This window comes from Mus pahari, chromosome 13 (genome assembly GCF_900095145.1).
Source record: "Mus pahari chromosome 13, PAHARI_EIJ_v1.1, whole genome shotgun sequence".
NCBI lineage: Eukaryota > Metazoa > Chordata > Mammalia > Rodentia > Muridae > Mus > Mus pahari.
The window spans coordinates 17,388,945-17,414,203 of NC_034602.1; the positions used below are offsets into that span (position 1 = coordinate 17,388,945).

At 44.6% G+C, this 25,259-nt stretch overlaps 1 protein-coding gene across 6 annotated transcripts in view; it reads left to right on the forward strand.

Moving 5' to 3' along the window:
- Positions 1 to 537: 537 nt before the first annotated feature.
- The window catches only part of Cobl (cordon-bleu WH2 repeat protein), a 227,255-nt gene continuing 202,533 nt past the window's right edge, over positions 538 to 25,259 (forward strand). For 4 of the 6 annotated variants that reach the window (XM_029544956.1, XM_029544958.1, XM_029544957.1 and 1 more), the window contains exon 1: positions 639 to 828. In XM_029544956.1, coding sequence (XP_029400816.1) covers positions 788 to 828 — 41 coding nt within the window. In that variant the 5' untranslated portion in view covers positions 639 to 787. Of the gene's footprint in view, positions 829 to 25,259 lie in introns of all 6 variants that reach the window. The other 2 variants (XM_021210378.1, XM_021210380.1) reach the window with 1 other exon arrangement.

The window sequence follows — 25,259 nt, forward strand, 5'->3', positions numbered from 1 at the left end:
CCTCTACTGGTATTTTTGCTCACCACTCAACTTGGGAATCACAAGACTGGGGCCACAGTAGCACTCATTACTATCCAGCCAATCAGTCTGGCAAGCAGAAGCATGCATCCAAACAGGTGCAGTTCTTGGCACAGGAGGTCCACACTTCAGCCTCACAGCTTTCTGATTTCTCAGAAAGGTGTGCCCCTTACCCCAAGCTGCATCCCTCTCCAGTTTCCCATGCTGCACACCAAGAACCTCATTTTGGACCACTCTCCCCTCCCCTTACAGTAGATCTCTGGTACCGACAAAGATTCTTTTCGGTTCTGTTTTTTTCTCTTCCTTCAAGTCGGTTCTCGGCCCGCCTCGCCCCGCGCGGCCACAGGTGGCCAGGTATTTGCCCGCTTCGTTCCGCCAGCCGGCTGGGCAGGCGACTCGGTGCCCACCGCGGGGCGCGCGCCCCGCCCAGGTGTGCTCCGGCGGGCGGCGGGGGCGCGCGGAGAGGCGGGCGCTGGGGAGCGGCGCGCGGGCACGGGGCGGCACCGCGGTGGGCGCGGCTGAGCCAGCTTGGCGGGGGCGCGGCGCACCTTGCTCCCGCGCCCGGGCCAGCCGCGTCGGTCCCTCTCCGCACGCCCCCGCCCGCCCGCCCGCCCGGACGCCTCAGGTCGCTTCCGTCCTCTCGGCACGGCCGCTGTCCTCGCTAGCCCCGCGTGGGAGGACGATGGGTCAGCGCGGAAAAAGTGAATGAGGACGGCGGCGCCGCAGCCAGCGCCCCAGTCGGCCGGCAGAGCAACCACCCGCCGGCTCCATGGACGCGCCGCGTGCACTGGCGGCCAAGCCCCCCACAGGGTAAGCGGGGCCCGGGAGGGCGGGCGTGGTTCTTCCCAAGGTGTAGAGGACTTGGGGCGCCTGGGTCGTTGCTCCGGAAACCGTGGCAGGCCTTGCTCGGGAGCACTTTCTGCGAGAGGTGCTGCTGTGAAAGCCCTTGTGTATGTTTGTGTATGTGTATGTGTTGGGGAGTGGGTGGGTGGAGGGAGTGCTGTCCCTCGGTGCAGAACCCCAGCCCTGAGCTGCCTCCTGCCCCTTGCAATAGTGGCAATCACGGGCCGAGGGGGACAAGGAAACTCCAGGCCTGAAACTCCAGCTGAGTCTGTCTGGTCCCATGCACAGGTTCCTCCAGCCACTCCTCGCAGGCCCTGTGGCCCGCTGCTCCCTTCCTCAATGACAAGAGGGTACTTGGTCTGTTGGAACCCATGTAGCCAGGAGATCTTGGGAGGTGTGTGGGAAAGGGACTTCATGAACACTCCTCTGCCCAAGCCTTTGTGCTGGGGTCTCTCTTGTGTCTGAAGAGGTGAGGACCTTCTTCATCGGACCTGAAAAGTAGAGCTGTCAACCCTGTCTTCAGGATCCCCTAGTGCCTCAACCCTTTTAGTTTCTTTTCGCTGTCTCTACACCTTGCGGACAGAGATTCCCTGTCACGTTGAGGATTTTACTTGCCCAAGAGAAACTTGCCTAACACAGGTCAAATAGTCTTGCCCTTTCACCCTCACTCCCCGAATCGTGCCCCTCTGTCCCCATCTCTACTAGGAGAGTTGACAACCCTTGCAGACTTGGTAGATTTCAGAGAGTGCGGTGGGGCTGGCCTTTGACCTCTTCTCTCTGGAGCAAATGTATTATGAGTGTTGCGAATGGAATGAGTTGGGGTGGGCCCGCACCTGCTCCCGGAATGGCCCACTTTCCACTTGAGCAGCTGGATTTTCTAAGGCAGCACTGGGGACAACAAGTCTCTTTTCTTTAGCAGTTATGTCCCACTGACTCACCCGATCCTTTGCCCACTGATTTTGTTGTCCAAGTGTTTATTATAAAAGCCGTCTAAACCAGTTCTTTATTCTTCAAATTCTCCCCTGGAGGCTCCCAAAAAAGTAAGAAACATTTCTAACTCATAATCTTGAAGCTAAGGAATGTTAAAAGAGAGAGAGAGAGAGAGAGAGAGAGAGAGAGAGAGAGAGAGAGAGAGAGAGAGAGAGAGAGAGAGAGACTTTTCTTCGCTAAGGTGTGGTTGTGGTTATATAATTCCTTTGAAGAAACAAGTTCCCATTGAAAAATAAATATGGGAATCCCTTTTCCTGTTAATGGGGAACCCCCAAAATGATGTTGGGAGATGTAAACAGAATTGCTTTTAATATTGCGACTTTTCTAGATTGTTATATAACTCTATGTAAGGGAACTGAATTATTTCACCACTATTTTTTTTTTATAAATAATATAAAGGGAATATTTAGGGGGCCTGCAAAGTTCCATAGAGTGCAGAAACTGATGAAGGTGTCTGGTAATAGGGAAACCACCCTCTGTCTCCAGCCAGCCTGTTCCCTAGGCAGCCAAGCGGGCAGCCCAGGTTTGTCTTCTTCACTGGGTGTCACAAGGGAAAACCAAGGTCCTGTGCTATGGGTGAGATGGTGAAGCTTTACAAGGCTTGATGCCCTTGAACCTCCAGCATATTATTTGATTGTTTCCACCTCTTTGTCCAAGAAATGTAGATCTAGTTTTGTAACTTGTTATTGCTGTTTCTCATTTGTTATACCTTGAAAGAAACACCCCCAAATATAAATATGCTTATATATATATATTTTTTAACAAAGATTACAAGTTCAGTATGAAGCATTTTGTGTTAGAATGCAAAGAAAGAAATGCCACTATATTTTATATTGTTAAGTTGTATTGCTTGCCTATCATAAATGATTGTGACATTTGGGGCCTCAGAATGTTATCGAAGGCAATTAGAATTTGTTGGCTCGTATCTGAAATTACTGTTTTCTTTATCTCTTGAGACTAGGCAGTGTTTGCAATGTGCTTGGGGGAATGTTTGTTTTTTTATCTGATACTACAGAGGTTAGTTATAAAGTTACTTTGTGTAAACTCTCATTTTTCCCATGTGACAGCCACAACTGATGGGATAAATTTGTTGTTATTGAGAAGAACACCTCAGTTGTCCTTGCCCAGTATAGACTGGTTCCAATGGACAAGAGAAAGATTAGTGAAGGGACAGATGGGCTGGTGAATGTAAATTCATCTCCTTAGAGTGTTATCTTTGTTAAGAACACAAATGCAAATTTTACTTGGATTGAAATTTTTTCTGTCCTCCATTAAAGCAGCAACCGTGACAAGCGTTTTCTTGGGAAGGAGACTGTATGAAGATTTAATGTGTTGCTTGGAGCTCATTTTTAAAGTGTGTGTTTGTGTGTGTGTGTGTTCGAATGTGAGTGCACACATTTTGTGATGCATTAGTGGAGATTAGAGGGCAGCCTAGGGGTCAGTTCTCTGGTCAGTTCTCTCCTCCCATAGGGACTGGACTCAGGTTGGCAGGCTAGTGTAGGAAGTGATTTTTACCTGTTGACTAGTCTCACCTGTCACTAGTCAGTTTCACCTAGTCAGAAGTGATAGCTAGTGAAATATTTTAGAACACAATATCAAGACAGAGGGCCTGTCTCTGCTGGTGTCCAATATGACCAGCCATACACTACTGTTTATACTAAACCATAAGTGTTTTGATATTAAAGAAATAGTAACTACATATTACATTTGCTTTTAGCTAATGTATTTAAGAGTATCTAGATCCTTAATAATGAGAAAATAAGGATTATCTGTCATAAAACTTCAATACTAAATTTGAGCTACATTTTTAAAGATGTTACTTCTGAGCTGTTCTTTATTCCGTCAACTCACTTAAGTAATGTTAAGTCTCTGGGTGTGGGCAATGCACCTAGGGATTTTACTTTTTGTAGTTATAATCTTTATCCATGAGGAATTAGACATTTACAGTGTCAAATAGTCAGATAATTTCTATCATCTCATATCAATCAAATCATATCATATCATATCATATCATATCATGTGGTCCTGATGGACCTGAAGGACCATGAAAATTGCTTCAAAGGTATTTGTAAACAGTTGAGTCGTTCCTGCCTTATGGGATTCTAGAATTCAGGCCATCCTTTGCTTTCTCTCTCTCATGATCTCCCATGCAAGGCATATCTGATTATTATTGGGTGTCGGGACTGTACCTTGGAAAGGTAACAATCCCCACATTTATGCAGGCTTGAATTCTATGGCCTCTTTAATTTGGGACTTGCAAAATGAGGTCGTAACGTGCGTGCACTAAACTATATGTCTATAATTATTAAGAAAACTGTGATTATAGGATGTATCTGTATCCCGTAATAACTGGCTTAAGATAATAGGTCTTTTGCACTTTGTAATTAAATTCACAATTATATTTGCTTTTACAACTGATTGAAAGTTTTAAAAACTGATCAGAAATATTTGATATTAAATCAGATTTAAAATGCACAAACAGGATTTAATTTAGACTTGAACTAAGTAAACCCATTCAACAGACAGTATATTTATTATATAGCCTTTTGGCCCTGTACACATTTAATAATGGGGCCTGTGGATTTTACATATCATCTAAGTGTAGTAATGTGTTTCAGTCTGTGCTGTAACACAGCATAGCTCTCATATTGCACGGCCCACTGAAAGCTTACAGATTTTCTTCTGTTCACACTTACCTTTACTTAAACCATTTTTAATAATGATTTATATTGCTGGTGTAGATAATGTATCTTTGGAAGTAGTTTTCAGTAATATAAATGACTTGTGAATTGTAGCTTTTTCCCCTCCTGTGATCTGTGTCTCTGTTCTCTTCCTTCTGTCTCACCACTGTTAGCTTCCTGTCTTGTGAAAGGGCCTCATACAGGTCTCCATTTCCCTTCCCTGCTCCTACCGTTCTATATTTTCAACTTTTCTCTTGCCAAGGGTACATTCTGTATGCTTGTCAAGGGTTTTTGTTTGACAGTGCTAAGAATGGTGGTAGCTTTCAAGACATGGTGTCGTGTACTTTACAGTGACAAATGGCAGTTTTCCAACAGTATTTGTGTTTCTTATTGTCCACCCCAGGCCCTTCCTTGTGTTTCTGAGCAAGTCCACCAGCCAGCAGCACCCTGTGGTAATTTAGGATTTGAAGTCATCTATCTGGTTGTCCTCATCGGGAGGTAAACTGCTCCAGGCTGGGACCGCGTCTTCCACCGGCCAAGTCCAATTAAAATAAGTTCCCTAGCCAAAAGTGTTTCTATTTTAACAACAACAAAAAAGCTTTAAAATCAACTGTCAAAATATATTTTAATTAGGCTTATTTGATTAGACACATGCCCAGATTGCAGATGCTTTCACAGCAAGGCCTTGGTAGATCCAATTCCCACCTACACCCAACCAAGCAATGCCTGTTAAAAAGACTCCAGCTGAAGCTGGGTGTGGTGGCGAAGGCCTGCAGTCTCAACTGCTTGGGAGACTGAGGTGGGAGGATGACAAGTTCAGGGCCAGTCTGAGGTAGAGAACAGGTTCAATGTCTTCTTAGGCTCCAGAGTGAGTTCCAGGGCAGCCCAGGGAACTTAGACTCATTGTCAAAGTGAAAACAAAAAGTGGGGTGTGTGTGTGTGGAAATGTGGCCTGCTGTGATCTCTTGGCACTCTTAGTGGTGTATAGCTCCTTGCTTCTACCCTCCAGAACCAAACCAAACCAAAACACACTGCACAAAACAGCACTGCCTGTAATTGGTTTAGAGTCCATTATGCCCTTAGCCCTTAACATTTTCCAACTCAGAGCCACATGAACTCAGGAGTCTATCTCCTCCACCTCCCTTTCTGCTCACTACAGCTCTGTCCAGCCTTTCCTTCCTTCCTTCCTAGTCACCATAGCTCTGTCCAGTCTTTGCTGCTCTAAAACCCAGTTAGAGAGCCCTTGTTCTAGGGGAAGCCCCATGGTGCTCCAGACAAGTCAGCCAGGGGACCCATTCTCTTTACTGTAGTACCAGAAGATGGTCTTAGTGTGCACTTGAAGTGACCTGGCCTCCCATTCTCCTGTGGAAGAGAAAACACTGGGATGAGATTTGGGTGCTGGTGGTAGTGGTGGCCTGCGGCCCTCCCAGCAGGGCTCCTGGATGTCGGTCAGCTGGGCTGTCTGGCCTCACATTTTGTGAGGGTGAAGCAGTGCGTCCCTGTGTGAGTGGCCAGTGCACCTTAAGGGCAGAGTTCTTCACCTGCCTTATGTTTCGTTGATTTTAAATGGAAGCAGTCTGTGTGGGTTGTTAGTCTGAGTTGACTGGTCAGGATCTGCCTGTGGTTTCTCAGTCTCTGGGGCTAGTATAGCATCCTTTCTATAATCCTGCCACTCTGAACACTTTCTGCCCTCCTCTTGCCCTGGGAGCCTTTTCTTCTATCCCAGGATGGTTCCTGGCAGCCTTCAGGCCACGTGATCTTTCCATCCAAGGGCTCCAGGAACTTGGTTAGTTGACTGGCATTTTCTCTGACATCTCCAACCTCTCCCCTGTCAGAACCCTTGTAGGAACTGGTGGGTTTTGTTTGCTGGTCTCATTCTGCCTGAATTCAGAGTTCCTCGGAGGCAGGCATCCTACTTTGTGTAGTACCATCTGCCTGTGGCACAGGAGACAGCTGTCATCCAGGTCACCAACCGCACATCCCATTTGTGGTTTGTTAAGATAGTCTTAGAACTCACAGGGGCCTCAGCATCATATGATTCAGTGTGTTACCAGAAAGTGCTAGCTAGATGCCTCTTTTGAAAAAAGAAAATCCTGACATTTACTTCAACTTTCAATCATACCTTTGTTTCTGCCAGACACTGTGTGAACAGACGGACCAACTAGTGCTGAAGGTTCTCTGTTCTGTTGAAGCTTGCCACCGTGAGGCCTTCCCGTGCAGTAGCCACACAGAGGAACAGGACACGGGACAGGCACCTGCCCTTTTCTTTGTGACTCAAGTTGTGCCTATCTCTGTACATGGGGCCTTGGCACAACTCCCATCCTACAACCATGTACGGGAGGTTTGGCATAGTGGGGCACAGTTCCTGACAGGATGGTCTAGTGTGGACGAGGAGGACTTGACACAGTGGACTGACAGGGGGCAGGTGGTCTCAGTGAGCATGTGACTCTTCTCCCTCCTCCCAGGGACCTCAGAACTCAGCTGTCAGGAGGTATGTCCAGATAGTTTCTGACCTGTGGTGAGAAATGAATCCTTATTTTGCTAAGGTTATAATTGACAGGAAATGGTCTGGAGCTGCACAGAATGGTTATGTACCAGCCCAGTTCAGGCCTCTTGCAGCTGGTGTTTCTGATTCTAGTCTCCAAATCAGTCCCTAGTGTGCAGACCCTGTACAATCCCTTCTTTCCAGGACCTTGCAGACCCAGAGCTTAGAGGAGTTCCCTGCCCATCTCCAGGAGGAAGTATCATTTAGACAGTCACTCCCAAAGTGTGGAAGTAGCCACACCTTCCTTTCTATCTGTCAGATGTCAGGGGCTGGCATGCATTGACTTCCATGAGTCTCACCTTTTCCATCTCATATCAACTTCTTTTTGTTCACGGTATGCAGCAGCGTAATAGCGGACAGCTTGGGAAGAGAATCCCCAAGCCATAGCCATAGGCTAGCCGTGTCTGGGAAAAATCACAGAGCCTCTTGCTTTTCTCCTGGCTTAATGGGATGAGCAAAGAATATGTGTTCTGGCATGATGAGGGTTGTCTACAAAGTTCATCATCTTAAATACTGGGTGTGGCTGGAAGAGTCAGAACTGAAACAGAGCCGTACCCAGCACACTGATTCTGCAGCTCTAAGTACATAATCTGAACAATTAAATACTTAAAGAGCTTCCCCCATCAACCCTGGCAGTGTTTCCCCAAACCTAACGGTTTGGGAGTTGTGAGTGTTAATTCAGAGAAGTGAACACTTCTGTTCGGGTGGCTAGAACCTTGATAATTAAAACTCATTCATGTTCATTAAACAAACGATTAGCTTGCAAGAGGCTGCTGGATCATAGGTAGAATTTAGACATTTGCCACTTATTGAGGTCCCCAACTGTCTGATCCCCTGTCTTGCTTCCTATAACTTTATGTTGACTCAGTATTAAGTAGAAGTAAAACTGTATCCATCCTACTGGGGGGTTGGGGGGGGGGGGCTAAGCAAGCCACTTATCACAGTCCAGTGATGTTCTAGCAGCGTTGCTTGAATGGTGAATGAATTAGAGACCTCTTTCAGCCCTTACCAAATCAGTTGGTGTATTTTCAGCATGTTAGCTGGGATGCTGAAATGCAGTCTTTCTCATGCTGCCTCAGCCCTCTGACTTCCTATCCTTAGCTACTTCTCAGATGTTTGGGGTTCGTGCAATGATTCGTTGTCAAAGAAAAAGTTCCAAGTGAAGTACATGTGCAAATTTTATAGCATTAAGAACTGTAATGAGAGGCTAGGAGGACGGCTCACTGGGTAAAGTGCAGGCCTGAGCTCAGAATTCCCAGTGCCCATGTAAAGGCTGGGTATGCTGGTGTGTGTCTGTAAAGTACAGCATCAGGGGCAGGGAGGCTGATCCCTGGGGCCTTGGCAGACTCTGTCAGTCCACCTGAAACATTGAGTTCCAGGTTCAGGAAGACACCCTCACATGGATCTCTATACACACACACACACACACACACACACACATACACACACACACACGCTGGCACTCATGGATGAGTACTCCCACACACATGTACACACATACACACAAGGTGGGGGAGGGAGGAGGAGGGAGAGAGAAAGCAAAAAGGAAGTTCAGTTTGTAAAATAGGTGATTTGAATTAAAAGCAACACGTTAATTTTTGAAATTTCCTTATTATTTTTTAGTTAAGGGAGGAAACAGAAGTTCATAGGCTCTCAGTTAGGCGCCAAGCTCATACAACAAGGTACGGTGGTACGCTCTAGCTCATCTTGAGTCTTTAGATGCTCTGTGAGGCTTGACTCTTCCAGGATATCCCCACGATCAGAAAGAAAATAGTGGTTTTCTCTTGTTTGGAGTCTAGATTGTCCTGTGACTCCCTAGCCTGGCATGTAGCCCCCAACTAACTCCTCATCCTTTGGTACTGCTACACCAACCTATAACACAGACCTGGGGCTGGGATGTTCTTTAGCTTTCTGTAGGATGGGGTGATGTCTCTGCTGTAGCTATAGCTTCACACCATCCTTTTGCTAAAGAAATAATCTACCACAAGCATCCGGATGATATCCTCCTCCTGGTATCTGCCAGGTGGACACAACACTCCTGCTGCATTCCCAGGAAGCACATCTCCTGAGACTCTTAGATGGAACTTAGCTTTTTGAAGGAGGTGTGCTGTGTGTGGTGGGAGAGGACTCCATTCAGAGGTCGGTGGCTGCATTGACAGCGTGGCTGAATTCGGAGAAGCTGAACCCAGACTCTGCCTCCTGTCTCGCAAGTGCTTCTGCCTTGATCCTGGCTAATGAATTAATAAACACGAAAAGCCTTCCCTTTGTACTGATCTGACTCAGCTCTCTGTATCTGTGCTGATACTTTTGATAATGGTACAGGTGACATTGGGCAAAGTCACCTTTGCCCAATAATGTACTTCCTTCCATGCAGAAGGTTGGAGAACCTTAACTTACGGATCTGTTAGTTGTTTTCTTGCATATACCTTTTGGCAGCCTTCAGTGAGAGCTGGGTGATTCTTTAACTGTTCCCTTGCTGTTGGTAAGTGGGTTTCACTGAGAAGGGTTGTACTTGGCACTTGTAGGGCTTGTAAGGGCTGGTGTCCTTCTGCAGGGAAATGCTAGACCAGGGAAGGACAGTGTGTGACATTTGTGACAATTTGGTGTGGCTCGTACTGGGTTATTGTGTCTGGCATTGCCTGCCTTCTTACAGTTCACTGGTTCTTATTTATATTAGTCAGTTTCTTATTGTTGTGACAAAATACCCATGGCAACTAACTTATCAGAAATGAAGGTTTATTTTGGCTATGGTTTTCAGTGGTTGCAGTCCTTGGCCTCTTGTTCTTGATGCCTTTGGGAAAGTGACAGTACTTTATGGTAGGGAGTGCAAGAAGCTGCTCAGATCATGTTGGCTGGGAAGCAGAGACAGGAGGGGCAGGATCCCCAGTGGGATCTTTGTCCATATGGGCACACCTCTGTAAGGTTATGCCATGCTTCAGTAGCACGAAGTTGAAGACCAAACCATTAAAATACTAGGTGTGGGGGGGGAGTTGCTCTCAATATCTAAGAATTATATTGCATACTAAGAGACACAAAAGTGGAAAACCATGCCTTCTTCATGGCTAATATATTTAGCATCTATTGAAGTTGTTTTTGTGTTGAATGTCCTCTGCATATTACATTCTTAGCTCTCAAACATCCCTCCTCCTTCTCTTCTTCCTCCTCTCCCTCCTTCTCCTCCTCCTCCTCTTCTTCTTCTTCAAGTTGAATTGGTTTGTTGTGCCAATATTGGATGGAGAAGCCGAACAACATTCGTGTTTCTGTTTTAAATGATCACAGTAGAATGGCTCAAGTGAGGGGGACACATATAGCCCTGACTATTTTAAGTGTTGGTCTGTGGGAAGCATTGGTCCTTAGACAAGGCATCTGAGCAGCAACCTTCGAGGGAAGTTGTATGCTTGGGATGTTCCATTGGTGCTGACTTCTCATTTCTGAATTCAACACTATGCAGGTTTCTTACATCAGTGATGACTAGTTGAGAGTTTAATGGGAATTGATAGGTGGTTTGCTTTTAAACTGAGTTAGCCTTCATGCTCCCCTGAGGAGAGGACTGCACATTCATTCACATAACATTTTTATTTAGAAAAGGCAGTATTTTTATAATGAAAAATATTTATTGGCTTAAAATAAACATGTTTATTTTAAATCTGTCAATGTGTTACATGAATTTCTGAGAGATTTTTTTCACTAGTCCTTATTTCTTTTGTTAGTGATACAAGGAGTAAAGACGTGCTCTGTGGGTGCTTTCTGGCTTTGGGGGTGGTCGTGGTGGTGAGTTTTGCTGCAGAAACTTGACTGTGGTTGGCATTTCTGCTCTCTTTTTTGTGCTAAGCATGTCTGTCACACTGCAGATCTTGTGGGGTGGAAAAGTAAGGCTCTCCAAGTCAGTCCCTGTCACTGAGACATGTACACCTCCAACCAACCGGCTGGCCAGTCTCCTTGTTTCCCCACCCCTCTCGATATTCTGCAATTATCTGGATTATAAGGTTTTAAAAAATGATCTTAAATTTCATTCATTATTATTATTATTATTATTATTATTATGATCATTATGTGTGTGTGTGTGTGTGTGTGTGTGTGTGTGTGTGTCTATCTGTGCCAGCTACAGAGTGCAAGTGGAAGTAAGAAAACTTTCAGGAATTGGCTTTCTTTCTACTGTGAGTCTGAGGAATCAAACTTAGACCATCAGGGTTATATGGTAAGTGCTTTATCCCTGAGCCATCTCACTGTCCCTGGGTTGTAGAATTCATGAGATGATTTAACAAGGAGTAAGAGTATCCTGTGGAGTGCCTGCCATATGGTGGTTCCCCTTTTCCTTTCCCCTGTTAACTGTTTTCTATCAGCGAACTATCAGACTACAAGAAGGAACAGAGACACGGGGTTACTAGTATGGTACATGGTCCTTACAGAGCGTGTAAGGAGACGTGCACTGTTTCCCATTGTTTTCACACAGTAGAGACATAGCAAATGCTACTGTAATAGGAAACTGAGAACTTAGTATAGTGTTCAGAACCATTTGCTGCTTTAACACAGGAAAGCAGCATGAGGAACACGATACAGGTCATATCTTGTATTCATAAGTTGCTCTTGAGCAGATGTGGTGAACACTGAATGTGGGCCAGGAGAGCTGAGCTACTGGGCGAACAGGACAGGAGAGACTTGAGGTGGGTAGAAAAGCTCTAGACCTGTTCGTCTCCCTTGAGAAGTTTGGATATCACTTTTGAGTGTAGACTACACCTTGTATCTGGTTAGTTATCATGGCCGGGAGCTTAGTGCTCCTCTTCTAACAGAAGTGTCTGTTCCACGTTTCTTGTACTTCTGTGCTAGCAGTTGTCTGGTTCCATGAAGATGAAGTCCTTGAAAAATCATATGCCATTGTATATTCAATTAAAATGGGTATGGAACTCTGCCTCTGAGTGTAGTGTTTGTGCGACTCAGTCAGCAGTATGCTCGCTCGGAAAAGAAACTATAAGAATATTGGGACAATTCACTTAGAAATTAGTGTCTGAGTATTGGGTAAAGTGCTGCACATGTGTATAAGTCACTCCAGAAGGTATTTGCATGTGTCCTGTGAGGAGCTGGACCAGTAGTTGAGCTAAACTATGAACAGTATATCTATAACATCTAAGAGTCATTTAGAGGTTGCCTGTTTTTGTTTTTTTTAATCTGAAAGTCCTCTGTCCAGATGGGGCAGGGTGCCCCACCACTGGTGACAGTACCACCTTGATAACACAGTGACATAATGGATGGCTTCACATAGGGAACTTTTCCTTTCTCATTCCATTAGGTTTTATGTCCTTAGACTCTATAAGGGGTAAATATCATTTATCCATAGCTCTGCCCTCAGTGAGTGAATAAAAGAGCATTAATCTGAAATTATAGTGCTTTACATTAGCTCTCTAAGGAGGCTTTAGAAAAACATTAGTCTTTCTTGTCATTTAACCATCCTATTTTACAAAGATTATATGGCAGTGAGAGAAGCAATAGCTTATTTTGAAAAGGAAGGCCTGTGAGTGCTATATGTTATCATAGTTTTCATTACACTGGAAACACTGGACTCGTGATTTCATACATGCCAAAACATGGGTCACCTGCTGTCTGGCAAGTGTCGGTGTCGCGTTCTAATAATTGTGCTTGGTGCTATATGTGATGGCCTTTAAAAAAAAACAGAAGCAAACTGGCAGTAGACGTTAATCATCAAGAGGTGATCCGAGCCCACATTAGGATCCTGTAAATTATTTGAAAGCATGATTATCAACATACTCATAGTACACTATTGGAAAAATGGCTTTATTAGTTTACACAACAGTGGAATGTGGCTGTGGCTTGTAAGTGTCCCCCAATCTTTATATGTTGGAGATCTATTTCCCAAATTGGTCTTTTAGTGGAGAGGTATTTAGGAGGTAACTGGAATTTAAGATCATAATTGTGCCCCTTGCTGGGGTTAGTGGCTTTTCAGAAAGGGTAAGGAGAGCCCAGTTCACTCAGAAGCTCTGCTTTATGACACAGTAACGCAGGACATAGCTGTATCCGATGCTGAGCAAGTGTGGGTGCCATGCTTTAGATTTCCCTGTCTCCAGATCCATGGACTAAGGGAATCTTCGTACATTTCCTAATCTGTGGCATTTGGTTCCAACAACAGAAAGTGGCCTAAGACAAATGTGCCAGAGTGGAATTTCTTATCAGATTCAAGTACTAGGAAAGGTGCTTTTGCTTTATTCATGCCCTTCCAAACTTATTATGCTGAGAGTAAAGTCAGGTCTTTATGCCTGTTAGCTAGGTAAACAGTAGATAATTCCTTTATAAGGGCCCTTTTAGCACAAGGCCCAGCACCTGTCCTCAGAGAGGACTGAAGGGATGGAGTGGAATATATGAGAGGGGAGGCTGAGATAGTTAAGAGCAGGCAGAGCCAACCAAAGGCAAGGCCTGGCTCTTGTAGCTGAGAAATGATGCCTTTGTGAAGCTAGGAGGGCGATAGGGCCTGTGAGAGTTTGAGCTGTAGGTTGAAAACTGGATAAAGTCTAGCAAGGTGGATTGTGAAAGGGTACCAACTGGCATGAATAGAAGCCAAAAGACAGAGGAAAGCTTGGACTTCTAGTCACCAGCATGGGTGCCTAAATCAGTAGGAAGCTATAGAGGACATGAGGTAGGTAACAGGTGACTTAGATGCCAGGATTAGGAATTTGTGGAGGGTCAGCAGGTGGGTCGTGCAGAGCATGGCTTTGTCTGGATGAACTGGGAATCAGGCCAGTGTTTTTGAGTACAACATGACACTAGTGGACAAAGGTTGTTCTCAGGATGTTTCATGATTTCAGAGAGCAAACGGGGAAGGAAGGATGGAGATTAGCTGGGTCAGTTGTGACAATGGTTTGGTCCTGTTCTCTCATCAAGAATGGGGCTGGTATCTGAGGCTCTCCTACTTTAATGAATGTAGGTATAAGGGTGTTTGCAGCTGTTGGACAATCACCGTGGAGGGAGCATAGTTGGAAGTGTTAAAACCTTATCAATGGGGGCTGGCGAGATGGCTCAGTGGTTAAGAGCACCTACTGCTCTTCCAAAGGTCCTGAGTTCAAATCCCAGTCAACCATATGGTGGCTCACAACCATCCGCAACGAAATCTGATGTCCTCCTCTGGAATGTCTGAAGACATCTATAGTGTACTTACATATAATCAATAAATAAATCTTAAAAAAAAAAAACTTATCAATGGGAGCGTTAATGTCTTGGGCAGATCACCCAGACAGGAACTCCACCGAAGCACAGGGTCTGTCAAGCTTCACTCATTTCCTTATCTTCTGGGATACTGGGAACAAGTGTGTTGTAGTCTGACTACAAGATAAAGATTCATCAGATATGACTAATTGCAGGTCTCTGTCTCCTTGAGAATGAGGAACTTTGTGAGTGACTTTGGGGCCAGGTACAGCTGATCAAGTGCATAGCAGAAGTGTGGTGGTGGGGAGAGCCCAGGCACCAGTGATACCAGCTGAGAGTATGGAAACTGGCAGGGTACATGTTCAGGCTGTCCAATGTGCTTGTATGTGTCCTCACCTTTGCTCCTCATAAATATCTTGTGAGGTAGGTTCTAATTCTATTTTAAAAGTGAGGACTGCAGAACACAGAGGGTTAACTATTATGACCAAGGATAACTAACTTGATACCCCCACCTATTAATTATATCGATCGAATCTCATGTCCTCCTCAGATATTCATGGATAACATGCAGGGGCCCCGAGAAAAGCCTAGAGTCTAAGGTGAAAAAGTAGGGTGATCAGGCAGGAGCTGTGAGAGCTCACTCAGGTCCTTGGTAACCTTGACCTGGGAGGAAGGCTGGGTTTACTGAAGTCAGTGCTTGGCCCTTGGTGTGGTGGCTTAGAGTTTATCCCAGCTTAGCCTTCCCGTTTCCCCAAGAAAGTGTTCATCCTGCCTACCCGGTGTTACTGCAACACACAAGTAGTGGTGACAGGGGAGGGGACATAGCCTGAGGCCTATGGGTGTGCCCTGTATATTCTAATACACTATGAAGTCTGCTTTTTGATGAGTGGGGGTGTCTGAAACTTAAAAGTAAGCATGAACCCAAGTGTGAATGAAGCAGTGAAGAGTAGAAGCCAGTGAATTTCCAGTCAGAGATGTGTGAAGCTCCTTACATGTGATCAGTGGGTTCATCTCTCCACAGTTGGTAAAGCTTGTCTTTGAGGGTGAACCCCCCCCCCCGCCACCACCACACACACACCTCAAGAAGTTCAGGACATCTTGGAGATACCCAGGCACACCATGGGGAACATGTTCCCATGAGCCCCTTTGGTCCTTTAGACCTAGAACAGGCTAACTGAATCATTTATTTTGAGTGCTTTTCTTGGATTTTTGTCATCCATTCATCTCAGTAGATCTGTATGCAAGACTATTTCACTCCCCATTTTGGAGCTGAACATCCTTCATGGAACTAGTTTAGGGTAACCAAAGAATGATGCTATGTTCTCTCCCCGGGTAGCATTTCTATTGTCAATAACACCTGCCCTCTGACAGGGTCACCAGCCTCCACAGGTTCCAGGGCCATAGGCTCATCCTTATTTGCAGTGCCTGGGGAAGCCACAGGAAGCAGTGCTGGTGTGCTGGGATTTATTAGTCCTGCGAGAGGGTTCAAGCTTATGACTTTGGGAAGAAAGAGGGACAAGCAGGAAAAAAAATGAGTAAAATCTAAATAACTTTGGCCTCTGATGGTAACTCTGTTTTGGTTCCATAGCAAAGTTGAAGCAAAATATAATAATTTTTAAAAATTTTCTTGGCTTAAGAATTTTTGTATATAATCTATTTTGATCAGATTTTTCCTTCTCTACACACAAAGTCCAACTTTTCCCAGATCCTCTCCACTTCTCTACCCACCAAACGTTATGTTCTTTATGTTCTTTCTCCTTTTTGCTCCCAGAACAAAAGGCAAAACCAAAACAAAAAGCACCTATCATCAAAGCAATTCCCTCTAACACAAAATATAGCAACCCTCCAAAAAATCACAGAAACCCCACAAAGTCCATTTCATGTGCTCTTCCTGAGCACAGGGGCCTGCCTTAAGGTGTCACTCCACTGGAGAAAACTGATTTCCTCTTTCCTACTGCATACATATATATCACTTGCCAATAGTAATGGGATTAGAAATGGGACTTTGTGCCTATTTTCCCTTTGCCATACTGGGGCTTTTGCCTGGTTTGAACTTAATCAGGTCTTACACATGCTGTTGCCATCTCTGTGAGTTCCTATGTCCATCAGCACTGTTGGGTCTGGAAGATGTTGTATCCTTGGAGAATCTAATTTTTTCTTAACAGACAATTCTATACCTTCTAGGCAGCCAGGCAGTGGACCCTAATTGCATGGGACATTGCTCAACTCCATTTCTGCACTTCTCAGTGTCTTTTTTTTTGTCTTCTCATTCCAACATCTGCACATTCCAGCCTGCTTGCTCAGGCCCAAAGATTTTATTTATTTATTATCTGTAAGTACACTGTAGCTGTCTTCAGACACTCCAGAAGAGGGAGTCAGATCTCATTACAGATGGTTGTGAGCCACCATGTGGTTGCTGAAGATTTGTACTCAGGACCTTTGGAAGAGCAGTCAGTGCTCTTTACCACTTGAGCCATCTCTCCAGCCCTCTCAGTGTCTTAAGATTGCTGAGTCTTGTGAAGTGTGTGTGTGTGTGTTTGTGTGTGTGTGTGTTTGTGTGTGTATGTATATACAAGGTTATGTCGTTTGGTCTTTGAGAGGGTATGCTATGTAAGCTTAGGGCAGAGAAAGAGCAGAAGATTGCAGGGTTTCTACCAGCGCCTGCCTCTAGCTGTCTGGCCACACAATTTGTGCCATGCAGGATTCTGTTCAGATGGTTCTTCCTGACTACAGGAACCCTGAATGTGATGAGGAGTGTCGTTGAGTGGAGTCTTCAGTGCAAGTGTAGGAGATCTGAAATGACAGGAAATGAGTCATTATAGTGGGACGTTGATTGGACTGGAGCTTTGGCGTCTACCGTATTTTACACGAGCAAGTCCACTTGAAGCCTGCTTACAAATGTGGATTGTCTTCGGGTGTTGGCTGCCATACAGAATGTCCCCTGGCAGTATTGTTATTATGGCCATATCATTGTTACTCCTGAGGTCTGTTTAATGATACTTGATAAATTTCACTTGAACTTCATGAAGCTCATGAGTCTTTGGGAAGGCATTTAATTCTCTACTTTCCAAACAGAGAAGAGCCAATGTTCTGATTAAAGACAGAGAAAAGAGACAGGCATGGCGATTCACATCTGTGGTTTTAGCATTAGGCGGAGGCAGTTGAGCTATGAGTTCAAGGCCTGACTGTTCTGGGGCAGTCTGGGCGACAGAGAGAGATCCTATCTACAAACAAACAAACACCAAATAAATCAAGTGTAACAAAGCATCCCATCCTGCTCTGTTATCTGCCTTTGGGCTGGCTCTATGTATGTAGCCTGCATGTGTAGATATTGGTTGCTTACTGTATTGATGGCACGTCTTATCACAAAAGAAAGGGACTGAGTTGAAGACTACAGATAGTAGTGATCTATTACTGCAGATCAATGCCCTAAAACTGTGCAGCTAGTCTCAGGGACAGTGTGATAGAGGCTCTCTTGCAGCCACTATGTGTCATTCATATAAAGTAGCTAGATGGACCCAGCTGTGTTGACCATTAGTGGGATACCTCAACTCTGTGCCCTGTGGTCATCTTTCTCTGTGTATTTGGCTGTCTTCATAGCCTGGTCTCCTACACCTTCAGATAAAGAAGTGACTTGGAGGAATGAAGGAGGAAGCTGTAAGGCCTTTTGTGACTTAGTCTCTGAAATCATGCATGACAGATCACTAAGTACAAACCTTGCTCGAGGTCGTGGTTGAACTGATTATTCTAAAACACCAGTGAGCCTATTTTGGAATTTCCATGGAGCAATCAGCTGCATTGTCCTTTTTCATAGCAACCTTGTCAAGCCCCTATTGAGGATCCAATAATAGCAAACATCAAGAGTCCAAAAAAGGGAGATGTTATTAACCAAATCCCACTTGAGGTGGAACTGGCACAAGGCATTCTTTCTGATAGTTGGTTTTTCTGTGTATAGAGAAGTTTTTTTTTATTTATTTTTTTTATTTTGGTTTTTTGAGACAGGGCTTTTCTGTGTAGCCCTGGCTGTCCTGGAACTCACTTTGTAGACCAGACTGGCCTCGAACTCTGAAATCCACCTGCCTCTGCCTCCTGAGTGCTGGGATTAAAGGTGTGCACCACCATGCCTGGCTTTAATTAAAAATTTTTATTCAGCAAAATAAATGAGATTCATGCAATAAAAAAGAGCCAATGCCCTTATCATAGAAGTTACATCCATTCCTGCACTGGCTGGTTTGTGGTCAGCTTTACACATATTTTTGAAATATTTTTGAAGAAGAACCTCAAATGAGAAAATGCTCCTACCAGATTGCTTATAGGCAGGATGTAGAGCACTTTTTGACTGAGCATTGATGTGAGAGGGCCAGGCCACTGTGAATGGTGCCATCTCTCGACAGGTGGGCCCGGATGTATAGGAAGCCCTGATGAGCATGGCCTCAGTTCTTGCTTCCAGGTTCCTGCCTCCTGTCCCTACCTGGTACCTCCCTGGATGATGAACTACAAGCTGTAAGATGAAATAAACCCCTTTCACTCAAATTGGTTTTGGAGATTTATCACAGCAATAGAAACCCTAAGCCAATCCCAAAAGCCTACATTTGTTTGGATTGTCACTTACACCTTAAATTTTAAATTTCAACCATGTTTAGTTGTTTCAGGTTTAGTTCTTTATCATGTTTCCTTGTGTATTGTGAAGGCTTAACAAAGAAATGATCCATTTTAACTAATGTTCTACTATTTAACAGTTATTTAGTAATTGGATCTTTTAAAAGTAATTTATCTATGTGTTGCATTGTGGGTGTTCCTGCTCTGACTAAGTCCATAAAACAGAAGTGAGAACAAGCCTCTACACAAGTAATTATGACCAGGACTGTGCTGGGTGAACGTGTACAAAAGACTTCAGGAACATTCATGGTTAAAGAACCGGTTAGTTCTGCTTAAAGTGTAGGGCCCAGATACGTCCAGTTTACTTTTATGAAAGGCTGCCTCATAAAATGTGATCTGTGCTTCATCACTGCAGTCACCATATGGTGTTTCTCTTGCAGCCAGAAATTGTGGTCTGCACCTCTGTTTTCCCTCCCCCTATACTTTTGCATGCTGCTGCTATCAATCTATATGTGGGTGTATGTTTGTGGCATTGTGTACAGCAGTGCTCTCTTTTGTTATGCTCTTTCATTAAACATAATGATATTTACTCTCATGTAGTATGCTGGGATTCACACTCTTTACTGATAGGCACTGATCCATGCACAGATTCGCAACAGTTAGTCTAACCCTTCTGCAACTGATAGATAATTGGATGATTTTCTTTCCTGTTTCCTAAAGCTACTGTGACCATTCCTATATAAGCTTTGTGTGACATATATCTCCCCAGCACCCTGGAGTGAATACTTAGGAGACGAAGGGCTGGGTCACGTGATTTGGTGTGCTTTTAATGTTTAAGGGACTACGAGGCTGTTGTATATTCCACCAGCTATGGGCAGGAATTATAGTTGCTGGACAGCTTTGTTTGTTTTGTTGTTGTTGTTTTTTTTTAAACCATTTTAAGTGTATGAAATTTATTGAATTTTTATATGTGTCTTTGGTTTGAAATGTGATATATGTTTAGTGGCTTTCTGCAGACAGGCATAACCTTCTTTATAAGAGTGGCTTGTTCGCAAGCATGGGCTGTGTGGAAAGTGTGTGAGGCTTAGCCCTCCCCTCCCAGGTTTGCAGAGTAAAGTATCAGTCTGTGGTTCTAATTCTCAAGTGGCTCAAGTCCTGGAGCCAAGGTTTCTTCTCTCCAATTTCTAGTATTCCTTGTACTGGCTCTCTAGCTGGTGATTCGTGCACACCTTATAACCAACTTAACCCCTGCCGAGGCTGAGTTTGGAGTTAGGTGTTGGTGACCTGGCTCTTTAGAAGGAGAAGACATAGTTGGTTGTTGTCATGTGGGCTGTATGCTGTTGCTATGGGTGAGATGTCACAAGAGGAACAGGCACTGACACTTCAAGGGAGGCCTTTGCTAGGGGAAGTGCCAGGGCCTTCCTCAGAAAGTTGGACACACATGGTGAGGGGCATGTGCCTGCCAGCATAAAGGCAGGCAGTATATCTGAAATGAATTGCCATTCAGATATTAATGGCTACTATTATTATTTTAGTATTTCAGTCCTCCTGAAACTTAGAGCAGAAAAGACTGATCATGTGAGGAGTGTTTCTGGGAGTAGTCTGGAATGGCAGGGAAACCCCAGAGGGTTCGACCATGCTGAAGACAGGCTTTCCATTTATTTTCAGAAAGGCAACCTTGCACACCCTTAAGTGCCCTTTCTCTGTATATTTATGCTTATCTTTGTGGCTTAGGGGGTGCAGTTAAACTTCTTAACACAACATAAAAAGAAAAACTAAGCAGAAATATTTCAATGATGCTGATAAGAGTTTTTGCTTGTTGTTTATAAAGTAGGTTCCTTGCACTGACATTTTATGTTTCACGTGATCTCTGCTGGGAAGATCTAAGTGATGAAGGTCAGGGTATGTGTGGGGGTAATCCAGTCTGCCTTGGAACCCAAGTGTCCCAGAGATCAACGGCCAGATTTTCAAGCAAAAGAAATGGTGCTTTGTCTTCTGGTAGCCACATACATGACACACAAAATGCTATTGTGACTTAGCATTCTATTGTCTTTGAGATTGGTGTGTGCATGTTTGATTGTGTTTGCTCAGTGTAACTATCTGTGAACCCTAAACAATCATTGCTTCTCCAGGTCAGGTGGAAGTCCTTCCATTCCAAGGTGAGGCTGTGTAAGTTAGCATCCTACTTCCCAGCCTCTTCTGAAGGGGTTTCTTCCAACACAGTCTTCTTGCTCCCGCTCTGCTGTTTTTTTCTATACCCCATTTGTTTTCCCAAGGCTTTAATGCAAGGATGGTAACACAAACAGAAGTAGTAAGGCGAGCCAAACAAACAAGCACATAGAATGAAGGAGCCTTTAACTATGAGCACAAAGCAGTGTGTTGTGAGAATCAGTTTTGTCTAAGCATTTCTAACAAGTGGCACATGAGGAAAACAATAATTTCCATTATCCCCATTATTGAAAGTAGGACATATTCCAGTTCCTCAGAGGAGGCGTCACTTTCCCTGGCACTGAAAGGTAATTACTTGCAGTGGTTTGTTCGAGGCACTATACTCCCATCTATTTTGTGGCTTGCTGAAAGTGTTTACTCAGGATTTCCAGACCCTGTACATGCAGCTATTGTATGCGTGTGTGAGAAGTGGCTGATGGGGTAGTGTAAGTGTCTGTGGAAACAGACTGCTGTGGGCACAGGGCTCCACTTGAGCATCACAGAGCCAAGAGCATAGCACTGCCTCTACTGGGCTCAGTGACCGGGGTGCTGAAAGTTCTGGTAGAGAAGTGGAAGAGGAGCAAGTAAGAAGGCATCTGATGAGATTTACTTATTTATGGATGGCAAGAAATTGGCATTGCATAAAGGGAGGCCAACGGAGAGAGGATCTGGGCAGGATCTCTCCTAGAGTTCACACAGCTGATAGTGCACTAGGATCCCTGGCTAGCGGAGGCATTGGAAGAATATGAGAGATCAGTGGATCCTATATTAGAAAACTGACCCTGTCTATGTAGCAGAAGATGGCCTAATCGGCCATCATTGGGAAGAGAGGCCTCTTGGTCTTGCAAACTTTATATGACCCAGCACAAGGGAAGGCCAGGGCCAAGAAGTGGGAGTGGGTGGGTAGAGGAGCAAGGGCGGGGGGGGGGGGGGTATAGGGAACTTTCGGGATAGCATTTGAAATGTAAATAAAGAAAATAATAATAATAAAAAATACATTTAAAAAAAAAGAAAAAGAAAAGAAAACTGACCCTGACCCTGGCAGCAGTGGGAAGGTGCTAAGAGACAAAGGCTTACACTGTGACAATTGCTTAGACAGAAGATAAAGCAGGTTCTGAGCTACCTCAGGGAGGAGGGTGTGGGTTGGGAGGGGATTTAGGATACCCATCATTGATAGAACAGAGAGCTACTGCATGTGCGAATTGGGGAAGGAAAGGGACTTCTGGGTTCTGTGTGTTATGACTTTTTGGTCATGAGCTCACAAATACCTTTGCAAGCAATATAATTCTATGTCACAATAGGTATTCTTCAGAGGACAGGACAGGTCCAGTTCAGCTTTACCTCGTGGAGACTCATTGAGTCACCTGGCCAGAAGGGTGGAGGCTGGCCTGCAGCCAGAGCTGCCAGCTCCCTGGGCCATAGCGGTTGTTGAATCAGGTCTTTAATTTCAGCCATCAGTTTGGGGTAAGGATCCAAGTGACTTCTTTCATATGGATTGAGAATGCAACGAAGGGCTGGTGAGCAGAACCTACCTGGAGTGCTCAGCAGGACTGAGTGCCTGTAGAGTCCATGCTCCTAAATGGAACTTGGAGATCTCCAAGTGGGCCAGAGACTAACTCTGATTAAAGGTGGCTAAAGCCACAGCAGAAACTGACACTGCCTGTCTCATTTTTATCACCTACCTATCTGGTAGGTCTCACCTTCCCTCTTCCCTAAGGATACTGTGACATGGAGGAGTAAGAATTTTCCCAGGGCCCGGATGCTAAGAAGATAGCTCGGGTGGTAATGTGCTTGCTGCACAAGTCTAGTCCTCATGTAGAAAGCTGGATATATAGGTATGCTTCTGTGGCCCCAAGGCTGCCGAGGAAGGCAGAAAATGAGCAGGATAAGTCCAGGAGCCAGCTCTATAGCCAGTCTAGCACAATTGGTGAGCTTCATGTTCAGTGAGAGATCATGTCTGAGAAAAAGAAAGTGGAGAGTGCTAGAGGAAAATATGATATGAAGTTCTAACCTCCACACACATGCGTAATCAGCTACATTTGCACCCTCATGCAAATGACACCCACGCATGTACACATACAACACACACATGTATGTAACACACACATACACACATACACACACATACATACACACAAACACACAAACACACAAACACACACACACACACACACACACACACACACACCTATGATTAGGGTTGTCAACATACAGGAAGCCCAGTTAAGTGAGAATTTCAGATGAAAAGCAAAACTTAAAATTAAATACATATCCCAACTATTCATTGTTTATCTGAAGTTCACTTTGAACCAGGCATCTTGTAATTTTGCCTACTGTCCTACCATGCACTTAACTCAGTTTTCTGAAAGTCCAAACTGACTAAGAATACCACAGACTAAACAACCTAAACAACAAATATTTATTCTCATAATTCCTGGGTGCCATGAAGTTCCAGATCACAGTGCAAGCATGGCTGGTTCTGATTTCAAGTGAGAATGTTTGTAGCTTACAGATGGCATCCTTCTTCATGTCCTGAAGTAGGAGAAATGGAGGCACATGCAGAGAGAGACAGACAAAAAGACAGAGAAACACTACCCTCAGGCATGTGTTCTTACAGGGTATGTATCGTTCTCTAGACTGTCCCATGACCTATGCATCTCCTTCATTTCCGAGTAGCATCTTCATAGGCTCCAGGCTCCAGGCTCCAGCTTTAAGTAGCATCTTGGACATTAGGTGTCAACAGAAAACAGAGAAAGAAAGGAGAGAGAGGCAGAGAGAGGCAGAGAGAGGCAGAGAGAGAGAGAGAGAGAGAGAGAGAGAGAGAGAGAGAGAGAGAGATTGATTCTCACAGTTTAGGTCACAGAGGTGAGACTGCTGTCTATGAAGTCTGCCCGTCTTTCTGACGTAAATGTGGTGTTCTTCAGCAAGCATAACTGTAAGTCCCTGGGGCAAAGTGTGTGGAGTGAAGACCAAGGAGGAATATGTGTAGTCTTGGAAGTACTGTTTGAGGAGGGATGACCCCGAACTCTAGACAGTTAAAAGAAGAAACATGATCATGAGACACTTGATGTCTGTCACTGTTCATCAATTTCTGAACCCCAATGCAGTGGGCATACCTGGAAAAGATGCCATGACAGTTATATGCCCTTTTCTGTCAAACATGCTTATGATGTGCTTTGACCATACCTACCCTCCGTTACCCCATCTCCTCCTAGGTTTGCCTTTGCCCCAGAAGTCCTCTTACTTCTAGTGCTCCCATTTTAAAAATTACCTAAGTCTAGTGTGTGCTGCCAGGACACTCAATGGGCCATCCATTGGAGTAGGGTTGATTTACCAGGGGTCCATATTCTTAAAGAAAGCTCCCCCCACCTCCTGAGTAGTCATTAAGATCGATAGCTCCTCAACTGGGGGTAAGGGTTCCTGAGCCCGTGCCCCTCCAGGCTGGAATGTTGCCTGGCTTGATCTTATGCATGCTTTGTGCAGGCAACCATAGCTGCGAAGTTGATGAGGAAGGTGGTGGTGTCCTGTTCAGAAGTCACCGTTTTGCCCCAGTACTCCCCAAGCTGTGGCTCTCATACTCCATCTCCCCTGCTGAGATGGTCTCTGAGCTCAGTTAGGGTGGAACATTCTACAGACACTTATTCTCTTGAACCAGTTAGGGGTTTCTACATTAACAGCCTAGTCCACTTGCACAAAGGAACTTTTCTAATGAGGTCCAAGTTATGCGCTGATCTATGGGTGTCCACTCTATCCGCAAGTTCTACATTTTTAGTTCAACCATGCATGGATTGAAAACAATTTAAAAGCTGCACCTGTAATAAACATATATAGACTTTTTCTTACATTTTAAACAAGGAAGGGAAGTAGCTACTTCTATATAATTTATTGTATTAGGTACTGCTAAGGAGAAGTTAAAGTGTATATAATATTATGTAAGAATATATAAGTAATACACTCTGACTATTTTATAGTAGGCACTTTAGCAGGTGCAAAATTTTGATATTTAAGGGCTCCTAGTCCACCAAAATGTCCTCATGCTCTCCATTATGAAAGATAACTCATTGTATCCAGTGACATTAAGGGGAAGATAGGGGCCGGGCATGGTGGCGCACGCCTTTAATCCCAGTACTCGGGAGGCAGAGGCAGGCGGATTTCTGAGTTCGAGACCAGCCTGGTCTACAAAGTGAGTTCCAGGGAAACCAGAGAAACCCTGTCTTGAAAAA